The sequence below is a fragment of the Schistocerca gregaria genome, chromosome 7, assembly GCF_023897955.1.
Source record: "Schistocerca gregaria isolate iqSchGreg1 chromosome 7, iqSchGreg1.2, whole genome shotgun sequence".
Lineage (NCBI taxonomy): Eukaryota > Metazoa > Arthropoda > Insecta > Orthoptera > Acrididae > Schistocerca > Schistocerca gregaria.
Window position 1 is genome coordinate 205,861,392 of NC_064926.1, and position 12,558 is coordinate 205,873,949.

General features: G+C 36.8%; 1 protein-coding gene across 4 annotated transcripts in view; it reads left to right on the plus strand.

Moving 5' to 3' along the window:
• The window catches only part of LOC126281596 (rho GTPase-activating protein Graf-like), a 541,774-nt gene that overhangs the window by 499,117 nt on the left and 30,099 nt on the right, over window positions 1–12,558 (plus strand). For all 4 annotated transcript variants that reach the window (XM_049980690.1, XM_049980689.1, XM_049980691.1 and 1 more), the window contains 2 exons: window positions 6,528–6,687; window positions 8,444–8,647. In XM_049980690.1, the coding sequence (XP_049836647.1) occupies window positions 6,528–6,687; window positions 8,444–8,647 (364 nt within the window). The remainder of the gene's footprint in view (window positions 1–6,527; window positions 6,688–8,443; window positions 8,648–12,558) is intronic.

Below are 12,558 nucleotides of genomic sequence, written 5' to 3' on the forward strand. Positions count from 1 at the left end.
ATGAGTAATGCCGTATGACATTATGGAACGAAAGTGTGTGTAGTATTCCAGCATTTTTATTTTTACATCATCCATGTCTGATAACATTCACATTGCAAATAGAGCTTTGCTGAGGCACTTCAACAGCTCAGCGGTATGCTCCTTCTAGTTGAATTTATTATCACACTGCAATCCCTTTCTTAATAAAATATACATTATTCAAAAATTGTCATAAGAACTGTGCTGCAGGAATTGTAATAAAATATTTCTTGTCAACAAATTAAAGTCCCAATTGATGGAAGTTGTAATGCAACATCATACACTGCCTTGATTGTCTTTCCTATACAAGTCATTTGTGTGACAATTATATACACAAGAGTTTAGCTGTCAATATGGACCGCAAAAATTATTTATGACGTATTCTTCCTGTGCAAAAATTTTAGGGTAAGTTTCGACATGTTGGATTGGACCATTCTCTTGCAGTATATTTAACATTTACACATTTTGTGATGAGTTATTTATTACCTTGTAAAATTTTTTGGTTTATTCCACATCCATGAGAACTATTTCATTGGAATCTGTAGAAGATACATTAGCATATTTGTTTTTCCTTATAAATATTTATTGCATATATTTGTGTTTCTGACATGTTCTATATTGTGGAGAATCTTCTCACTACGGATCTATTGGGGAAAAAAGTACATCAAATCTAATGTGTTGTGTTTTAGTGTCAATGGCTAGATTAAAGAGCCCTTGGAAAGTGTGATATGTGCCTGTTGTATTAGTTGAAGAAAAACTGTTGCGTTTAACTCACGTCATAATTGCTGTTATCATTAAGATGATATTGCTGTATTCTTCATGTAGATTTTCAAATTTTTGGAAAATGGAAATACAAAGAAAATTTCCTGTCTTGGTACCACAGATGAAATGTCACTGAGAGATCACTTGTTGGTTCCATTATGTATACAACTGGAGCAATATTGAGATTAGAACACCATGTTATTTCAAAAAAAATTCTATTTCTAGGACAAATACCTTCTGCTGGTTCCATATGTTCTGATTTAATTGTAATTGAACAGTACAATACTTAATCATATGGCATTAAGCAATTACAAATATTGTTTATCCAAGATACAATGAGATTACTACAGCATACTGCATAAACAAGTATTTTAGTGTCAAAAATTAGAAGAGGCAGAAGAAGAAGCATTAGCTTATAGAGTAGTGATAGGCCATATGCTCTCTGTGGCGAACTCGTGGTGTTGCTTGAGTAAAAAAATATTGAAATCTGGTTATTTGGGCAAACATAGGTGGTAACTATCTTGTTTTTACAGGGTTTTGAGTTATATTCTATACATAAATGTTAGAACTTGAACATTAAAGAAATAAGAGACCATTGTTGGCCATTTGCCTTTGGAGAAAGAGTAAAACAAAATCTCAGAATATCTTGTTTATTTTGCAGAAGCATCACTAGACTTTTCCCCGTCATACTTTTAACTGTGCAATGATGAAGTAGTGACTGGTTTTGTGATGTTTTTAATGATTGTATAACAGTTTGAATATTGCTTGCAGAGGCTTTATTCCTTAAATTCTTTGTTTAGTGTGGAGGATGTTCCTTTTAACTTAATCAATGGGTCATTTTTTTGCACTGGTCGTATAAGACCACCTTAGGCACAGATATGTATCAATAAAATTCCACCTTAAAATCGAACAGTGGATACTGTAGGTTGAAATAGTGACAATGTAATTAAAAGATAGATTGCTGCTTACAATAAAAGAGGACTCATTAAGTTGCAGACAGGCACAATTAAGAGGCACTTACCCATTATCTTTCAGCCAGCGGCTGAAAGCTGATGTGTAAGTGTCTTTTAATTGTGCCTGCCTGCAACTGAATGGGTCATCCTTATGGTAAATCACACTCTATATTATTTTCCTTATGTTGTTAAAATTTCACCTTATTTACTACAGCTAACCCCGCCTCATTAAATACTGGTTCTTGTAGAATGTAGTTCAATATTAACTACAAACTATGTTAATATTTTGCAAAATGAAGTTTCTATTGTAGCTGTAGGTCTAAATAAACAGCAGTGTCATTGCATTCCACTTTCCATCGGCTAGCAGAGGCAATATATCTATTGAATGGTCCTGACACACTTGTTGCATTAATTTTCTATGAAAAACCAAGTGTTGAGTTCACCACCAGGAGTGCAACTAAGTGTCAAAGTACTAATGGAATTATACAGACAGATGTAACTGATATAGTAGTACCCACGGTGGCCAGAGATTAAAGTGGCACTAACAATGAAATATCACTTGCATCATCTTTGTTGTTGGCATAGTGTATGGTATCATGCATATTACTACGCAGTCTTTCAGTTCAAATTGCCTACCTGTGTACACTGTTGAATGTGAATCTCATATCATTGGAAAAGTTGTTCACACAAATTCTAATTTGCACAACCCCTTTGATGATTTCTCAAAAGAACAGATACCATTGATGACCATGCAGCTTCTCTAGAATAAATGATAATTTACTGAAACTTTCAGCTGCCGACTGGTGGTGTTGATATACCTCGAAGTGGACAGCTGAAAATGTGTGCCCCCACCAGGACTCGAACCCGGGATCTCCTGCTTACATTGCAGACACTATATCCATCTGAGCCACCGAGGCTGCACAGTCATCTATGGTATCTGCTCTTTCGAGAACAGTTACTATCTTCATATAATGTTAATTTATTTCTTCCAGAATTAGCATTTGTTGAGAAAGCAGTTAACTCTTCGTGGAACTAGTTGTTGTTGTTGTTGTTGTGGTTTTCAGTCCTGAGACTGGTTTGATGCAGCTCTCCATGCTGCTCTATCCTGTGCAAGCCTCATCATCTCCCAGTACCTACTGCAACCTACATCCTTCTGAATCTGCTTGGTGTATTCATCTCGTGGTCTCCCTCTATGATTTTTGCCCTCCACGCTGCCCTCCAATGCTAAATTGGTGATCCCTTGATGACTCAGAACATGTCCTACCAACCGATCCCTTCTTCTAGTCAAGTTGTGCCACAAACTTCTCTTCTCCCCAATCCTATTCAATACCTCCTCATTACTTATGTGATCTACCCATCTAATCTTCAGCATTCTTCTGTAGCACCACATTTCGAAAGCTTCTTGTCCAAACTAGTTATCGTCCATGTTTCACTTCCATACATGGCTCCACTCCATACAAATACTTTCATAAATGACTTCCTGACACTTAAATCAATACTCGATGTTAACAAATTTCTCTTCTTCAGAAACGCTTTCCTTGCCATTGTCAGTCTACATTTTATATCCTCTCTACTTCAACCATCATCAGTTATTTTGCTCCCCAAATAGCAAAACTCCTTTACTACTTTAAGCATCTCATTTCCTAATCTAATACCCTCAGCATCTCCCGACTTAATTCGTCTACATTCCATTATCCTCGTTTTGCTTTTGTTGATGTTCATCTTATATCCCCCTCTCAAGACGCTATCCATTCCGTTCAACTGCTCTTCCAAGTCCTTTTGCTGTCTCTGACAGAATTAACAATGTCATTGGCAAACGTCAAGGTTTTTATTTCTTCTCCATGGATTTTAATATCTACTCGGAATTTTTCTTTTGTTTCCTTCACTGCTTTCTCAATATACAGGTTGAATAACATCAGGGAGAGGCTACAACCCTGTCTCACACCCTTCCCAACCACAGCTTCCCTTTCATGTCCCTCAACTCTTATAACTGCCATCTGGTTTCTGTACAAATTGTAAATAGCCTTTCGTTCCCTGTATTTTACCCCTGCCACCTTCAGAATCTGAAAGAGAGTATTCCAGTCAACATTGTCAAAAGCTTTCTCTAAGTCTACAAATGCTAGAAACGTAGGTTTGCCTTTCCTTAATCTAGCTTCCAAGATAAGTCGTAGGGTCAGTATTGCCTCATGTGTTCCAACATTTCTACAGAACCCAAACTGATCTTCCCGGGGGGCGGGTTGTACTAGTTTTTCCATTCGTCTGTAAATAATTTGCGTTAGTATTTTGCAGCCGTGGCTTATTAAACTGATTGTTTGGTATTTTTCACATCTGTCAACACCTGCTTTCTTTGGGATTGGAATTATTATATTCTTCTTGAAGTCTGAGGGTATTTCGCCTGTCTCATACATCTTGCTCAACAGATGGTAGAGTTTGTCAGGATTGGCTCTCCCAAGGCTGTCAGTAGTTCTAGTGGAACATTATCTATTCCCGGTGCCTTGTTTTGACTCCAGTCTTTCAGTGCTCTGTCAAACTCCTCTTTGTGGAACTTACTGACAGTAAAATTGAAAATCGGTATTGTCATTGGCGTAAAGGGGAATCTTCCCTGCACCATCTTACACATTTTATTCTTATAGTGGAATACAAATCACAGAGTACCGTACATGCCTACTTTTAACAAGATGTAGGGATCAATTGGTTCTGCTGTGATCTAGGCAGAAGCCAACCTGCTCAGGAATAATGGAGGTGTTGATGAACTTGGAATTTCTTCAAGATGAGATGCTCCTGAGCTTTCCACAAGAAGCTTACAATTGAAATTAGTTAGTATTCTTATTAGATTTCAGTAGAGGTACATCTTGAGCAATCTTCCAGGCCACTAAATAAACTTTTTTCAGTAGACAGTTGCTGAAAATTACGTTTTCTTCAGTGCAGTGTGTGAACATATGAGGTGTGATCAAAAAGTAAAGGGAACTTCTGTTTTTTCTTGAAGAACCTTCATTTATTTATCATCAACTTTGTCAGTTAGTAAAATATTCTTGGGTGTCAAGCTACATCAAGTGGTTAACTGCCCATGAGCTTCCAGCAGGGATCTCCTCTGCCATTGTCAAATGGTTGACTGTTGTGTGAATGCCACACCATATATGGTGGCACGACTGCTTCAGCTCCCCGATCACAGGATCCCAGACTGTACTCAGCTGCAATCCACTGTCTCTGTCAAGGGTGTTGTCCGATATTTGATCTCTGTTGCTTCATTTATTCTGTTATCCCAGAAGCTATTGGTCCATTTAATAATAATGTCGTCAAATGCAATTCAGCATCAGTTTTCCATTGCATGTTCTGTTACAGCTGATTTTTCTGGATAACGAAGGCGGAAATGTCTTTCATGTTCTATACAGTGCTGTTCTATAGTGCAGATAGCCTGACAGACATGAAACTGCCCACACCCATACAGTATTTTGTACGTTCCCGGTGTTCCGAAGCCTATGTTGTCTTTCACAGGCTTCATTAGTTGCAAGATCTTTGGTGGGGACCTGTGACTGTGTCGATTTTATATTCTTTCAGATGCCGATTAATCTCCCTGTTACCGAGCTACAAAACAGTAAAAATGCAATCTTCTTCATATCATTTTCTTAGGTGTTCTACTTTCTTGGCTTAGATGAAACTGCTTGTGAAATTTGTCTGTTGTTGTAACCGTTTTCCTTGAAAACTTTACCTAAATGGCTCAGTTCCCTTGGCAGGTTTTTGGCATTTGAGATGGGACCCAACATCCGGAATAATGAGAGAGACTTTGGAACTCCTTAAAGGGTCATCACTGGAAGAGAGTGTTATCAAAAATCTCCTCCCTCAGGTGCCCACACCAACCACATTCTACAGTCTGGCAAAGGTTCACCTTATGGCCTATAGTGAGCACCTTGGGATCACAGACACTCTTCGACTTGTGTACTCTGGTACACTCTTGAGCTTTTATATTCAACAACCGGGTACTGTGTGTGTGTGTGTGTGTGTGTGTGTGTGTGTGTGTGTGTGTGTGTGTGTGTGGAAAAGATAGATGTACAACTTAAAGATTTCATGCTAGTGACTGAATAAAATTTTACTCCCATGTACTTGCTACCTATCTTGAGTCCATTCCACTTCCTAATATCACACACTGGTATGTGAATACCAGTGGATTGTTGGTAACCCTGACCTTCCAGTATTTGACAACATATAACACATTCCCTGTGAGGCGAAAAAGATTAAGATAAAGATATCCCACTCTTATCACAGCCAGGATTCGTACTGAAAGTGAATGGAAATGCCATTGGCAACAACATTGACTCCAAAGTACCTTAACCAGAAGAAACACCTGGATTCGACCAGCCTTTACAGTTTGGATTACAGTTAACAACATTAGAATGGGCTGTGGAACATCTGCAGACAAACTCCATAAGTGGGGGCAAATTTTCATCACCATTTTGCGACTGTGGTCTGGGACAACAGGCTGTTACGTTGCATCAACATCTCTTGCGTGTGCATACAAGGATCCTTCTGAAGATTTCCACACAGGGATGAGTGGTGTGATAGACTGTGTAAAAGACTTTTATATTTGTCTATAGCTATTGTCATTTGTGTTCTATTGTACTTGAGGTCTGTGTGGCTTGTTGAAATTTAATAGTTTGGTTACCTTTGTAAATATACAGCTATTCTTGTGATTCAAAGACTCTTCTGTATACCAGAAGATAAATAATAATAATTTCCACTGTTTAATTTAGATTGATTTCTCTTTAAAAACTTAAATGTCTAATGGACTTTGTGCAGGGTTGCAGAGAAGAGTGAAAAGAATCGGATGACTGTGAGCAATCTGAGCACCTGTTTTGGGCCTACACTGCTGCGTCCTGAAGAGGAAACTGTTGCGGCCATCATGGAGACAAAGTTCTTTAATGTTGTTATTGAGATACTGATTGAGAACTATGACAAGGTGTGTAAAGTTTGATATTGACATAGTATTTCCCTTTTTCCTCTCCTCTTCCTATTGTCTACTTGTAACACAACTATTATACATGATTGCTGGTAAGTCCTAGCCTTTCAAACAAGAGTTGTTCAAAGAATCTAGTAATAAATTAATAATCTAACAAGAACTTGAAGTACATATTTTGAAAATTTGAATAAAATACGGATTTTCACAAACTGTCAAGTATTGATTAAGTTGTTTGGAGAAGTACTCAGAATTAGTAACATCAAATTATTACAGTTTATGAGTAATTTTTTAAAGTAAGGTAGCCAGAGCTTTATTCACCAAGATATTGATATCTCTGTAGAAGTAATGTGAATGAAAATATTGGATCTTGCACATTTGTAGGAAGACTTTTAATTTTCCAGTTTGTGGTGAACATAAAACGTACCAGTAATGCATACATAAAAATTTGTGCTGATGAAAAAGTATAATGTTTTAACCTATATTAGCAGTCTCACACCTAAAAACGCAGTGTGTCTTGGATGGAATAGTTAAAAGAATAAATAACTTTTGGGGGGGGAGGGGGGGGGGGGGTCACATTTAGTATCTCCTACCCTAAGTGCTGCAACAGCTCATATGTTCTGTTGACAAACTTTGCACAGGTGTTACCAAATATGATAAGAAACCTGTTCAAGAGTTATTATGGCATGTTTCCTGCGACTTGCCTTTCAAAATTATCCCAATGTTATGTAATAACCAGCTGTGTTCACTATTGATTCCTTGATGAGATAATCAAGTACTGGCCAATATTGCAGCTCCAGAAGACTGTCATCATGACTTTCTGGAGGGCTGCTGTTTTAAATTTCTATAATAGTGGAGAAGCATATGTTGCCTCTTCATATTTGGTTCAACACAGTGTAGCCATGTTTTACCCCAATAACAATACACCACACTATTGAGACTCCATCACGAAACTAAATCATACGCATGGAGTACAAACATATCCTAATGGTTTTATGAGTTGTAATTCTCTTGGGTTCTCAGTAAGAACATGTCTCTCTACAGCTGTATAGCTCATGAAGGTTTGTTAGTAATACAATTAAGAGAAATGTGCTAATTTCTTAATGCTTGCTTTCAGTATGGAAATATATTATCGTCTGTAGTGGACAAATTTGGCTAGTCTTATTGCATCATCTCATGCACAACTGTTGATGGTGATTAATTCCATCCATGAGACCTGCACCAGTGTTTGTCATATAAGAATTAACACATTATTCCTCACGAAACTGAAAGTAATATTGTCTGCTGCTGAAGTACTCTTTAGAAGTGAAAACAAAATCATGATACTAATGTACATGCTGCATCATATTTTGTGGGCTTCTTAAAATTGGTAGTGTGATGGTCAGAAATGATGCATGAAATCTATAACTCAAATAAATAACTTTGTGACTGACAGACTGTGGTGATGGAGTGCAGCATTACCATGCCTGACGAGGCTGCCCATTGTACCTATAAGTGTACAGCATAGTGAGCACTAGATGCTTGAGAAGAACTACATGTGGCTGGCACCTATCACACTACTCACTGTAATCCCAGTCATGTGGTAGGAACCTGTCTGCTTCATGTTGCTGTAATGCAGTAATAACAAGTGCTGCAGCAATGCGATCATTGTTATTGACAGAATTGTTGTTATTAATCTTTTCAAGCTTTTATTTAGTCTATTTAGTGAAAAATATCATTAATTTCCACCTGAAGAAATAAAAGGTTTAACTTTTTGCAGATATTCCGGACATCCCCGGAGCCATCTGAAATACCAAATCTACCTGCAACTACACAGATACAACCACAGCTTGGGATGGCCACTAATATTGCTGCTGCTACAAATGGAGGCATTCCTCTACACCATAACCATAACCACAACCATGTTATACCTCCACCTAGAGCAAAGTATGCTCATCAGCAGTCATCACATGCTGTTGCACATGTATGTATAATTACATTTTCCAGATTTAAAATTTGACATAACATAATACTTACTTTAAGAGTGAAATGAAAATGCTGTGAACAGAGAACCCTATTAATGATGTATTTTAAAATAAATTCAAGCGTTATAAATTTTGATGTAAAGTGCTTGGTGTTTACTCATTTATACTGATTTGAGTTAGCACTTAATTTTTGAAACTGAAATTGTTTTCATCTTTTGATGCTCTAGTATTACCTAAGTCAGCTAGCTGTCTTGCAGGGTGAAAAAATTGAGAGGGCCTCATATGTTTGTCTTGAAGTTATTTTTCTTCTTCTTCTTCTTCTTTCTAAAAGCTGCATAAGGTGCAGTTTGCTTGACCAATTCAGTTACTTCTTTGTGGAACACTTGGACAAGAAGGGCAAATACAAACATTTGAGATAATCTTGAACACTGTGGTCTTGCACATTCCAATCTGTAGATTACAAAGCTACAAAGTGCAAGAGAATATTCTGTTTTTCCTCTTAATATAGTGAAATGGAATTGTGCTTCTGCCGTTTTGAACTTTTGAGATATAACATTGAGGACAGGACATTAAAAAGTTGAAGTCTTTATATAGAAAAGACCTGGCAATAAGTGTAATCTTCTTTGGTATTATTTGTCTGAGCTTTTCAAAATTATGTAGTTCCTGTGTAAAGTGTTTTTCTTTAGATGCATAAAATAAATACTTACAGGCTTAGGATAGTAAATGAGTTCCCCATAGAACAATGTGCTTTTTGAAATGTTCTGTGGTACTAGTTTTTTCTGCCCTCATTTCTCACAAGGAGAGGTCACAGGCATGGTATCGAATGTTTGAAACCAGCTATACGGTGATATAGGTCAGGGCACTAGGTGTCATACCCTGCAGCTATTCACCCTGATAGTCCCTCCTTTGTGAGTAACCAATGCATAAAAATTTCATAATTTTGTTTGATGTCTCAAGAGCTTTAAAGGCGAGCTTTGCACAGACTAGTGGTACAATGTAATGGTAAAGGTATCCCTTCATTTCATATACAGAAGGTTGTGGGTTTGTATCTCCTCAGGTACTTTGAAATTTTTTACTTTTTAATCTTAATCAAAATGATTTTGATCATTATTTTTGTTCAGTTAATGGTTTAAATGTACTTTTTTATTTCTGTTCTTTTGTTACACTATTTTAATCATTGTTTGAACTTCATGATTTACTCTCATGTTTTCTTTTTGTGCTTTTTCAATTTGGAATCTGTGTGCATGTGAATTTAATTATTTTTATTTGTATCTCATAATATTTAAACTTTTAAAATGGATGATCTATTTGTTAAGAACAAAAGATAAAATAATCTATTTATATTGACTGTGCAAAAGTGTCAAAAATGTGTTTCATTACAAATGTTCAGGTTTTTTTAATGGTGATTGTCACACAAACTATTGAAACACAAATGCTCACCACCCTATGGACGAAATAACACGGATGAAAATGTAAATGAAAGAAGGGATTGTAAATAAAATTGAATTCAAGTAAATAATGAATGCAAATTACATAAATGAAAATACAAGATGATGAAACAGAAGAAATTAAATTGAATACATAATAATAATTGAAATCACATGAACAAAATTCCAAGTGAAAGGAGACTGGAAGGAAGAAAAAATAAGGGCAAATAAGAAAGTTAATATGTTGATTAAAATGATGTGAATAAGGATTAGGAAGAAAATATTGCACTTAAACCAATTAATTGATTACAAGTAATGATCGAAATCATTTCAATCAAGATTTAAAAATAAAAACATTTCAAATCACTTGATGACATGTGAACCCACTACTTTTTGTGGGTGGCAAATGAACATTAACCATTACACTGTGCCACCAGCCTGTATACCACTGCTATTTTTAAAGCTTTAGAGCAGCAAGTGCAGTCAAGAAATTTTTTTGACGATGACTTGCAAATGAGGGCCCACCAGCATGAATGCCTGCAGGTTGTGGTACCTTGAATTGTAACATACACAATTGTATAGTTTCCAAAATTCAGTCCCAAACTGGGACATCCCCTTATCAGTATTCCAGAAAAAGATATGTATTATTCAAAGAACTTGAAGGTGCAACAATTTTGAATTTATTATTGTGGGACTACTGCTCTGTTTCATTTTCAAAAATTTGTTAAATTCTTCAAAGGACAGATGGACTGGACATTAAATACTTTCAGGTAGCACATCTCCAGTGTATATTATTCAAGCTCATGAAGATGAGTATCCTTAGTATTCATAGTTTAAAAAATTACAGCTTACGTTTTCTGGGGAGAAAAGGGGAAGAGGTTGGAGGAGATTGAGTTGGGTGTTAGGGGCATATGTAAGGAGGAAGGAGATGGAAAGATGAAGAAAGCAGTGCAGTCGCAGCAGCAACAGCAGCATTAGTGGCTTCTATTCATTTTGAATTTATTCTTAGTTAGTGCTATTGAATTATTTATAGCTGAGTCTACATTTTAGCTTCAAATTTTATTCACCTTTATATCACTTTCACAAAAATTTTGGTCATGTCCTGGTATTTCAGTTTAAGAACAAAAATATATTTTATATGTGCAGGCATTTAAGAACTTCGTAGCTCTAGTTTGACAAGGATGGAGCAGTTAGTTGGCCATGGCCTTGTTTCATTGGGAACCATCCTCTTGCCTTTAGTAATTTAGACAGTAACCAGATGGGATTAGGGTTTTCATGTGCCCAGCTTCAAAGGCAGTCTGTTAACAACAGTGCAGCCTCATCTGGTTTATCTCTCGTGTACAATATTGTTTTGTTTATGCATTTTTCCAAAGAAGTTATTTCACAGTATAAAGTGCTTGTGCTACTCTTGTTCATTATTTCTCAACTCTAATCCCTGTGCACAATGTACACAAATTATCAGCTGAAGTCAGGACAACGGCAAAATGGTTGATTTACATTTTCTATACCACAAGTTCCCATTAGTCTGCCTGAATCACTGCACATGCTGTCAAGGGGTGTAGGATGAGCTGACTTCCTGATCAGTTCTCAGGCAAATCACCTTATCATACACCCAGTGGCATGTGCATCTTGAAAACAGTGATATGCATCGCTCTTTTATGGATACTATCTTCTTTTAGAATATGAGCTTAGAAGACCTGAAAGTATTCTGGTCTGAGCACGGTATCAGTAAACTATTGAGAGTGAAATCTTTGTCTCCCGGATCACTGGAATAATAAAATTACATTGCAGCAAGTGCATTCTCCGATAACTATACTTATCTCATCATTCCATATTAAATGGCTCCCAGCTGATATAACAGTATTGTGGAAAGGAAAGCTGCTACTCACCAAATAGAGGAGATGTTGAGTCGCAGATAGGCACAACAAAAAGACTGTCACAATACAAGCTTTTGGCCAAACAGGCCTTTGTCGAAACACACACACACACACACACACACACACACACACACACACACTCGACTGTAGCCTCTGGCACCTGAAGCCACACTGTGTGTGTGTGTGTGTGTGTGTGTGTGTGTGTGTGTGTGTGTGTGTGTGTGTGTTAATTCCAGTGAAGTCCTTTTTGGCTGAAAGGTTACTTGTTTGACAATATTTTTGTTGTAACTATCTGTGACTCAACACCTCCACTATATGGTGAGTAGCAGTCTATCCTTAATTGTAATATTGTCATTGTTCCTTGATTTTCCATTGTTTGATACTACTAGATGAGGTCGTGCTGAGGTTAGCATACTGGACTTGCATCCAGGGTGGTTGCACTTCAATTTCCCACTGAGCTATCCAGATTTGGATTTTCCATTGTTTCCTTAAATTGTTTAAGGTTAATGTTGGAATGGTTCATTAAGAAAAGATACAGCCTTTTTATTAACTGAATACAAATGGTCAGAGAATGTCTTCATAAATTACGTGATCAATTCAAGCATT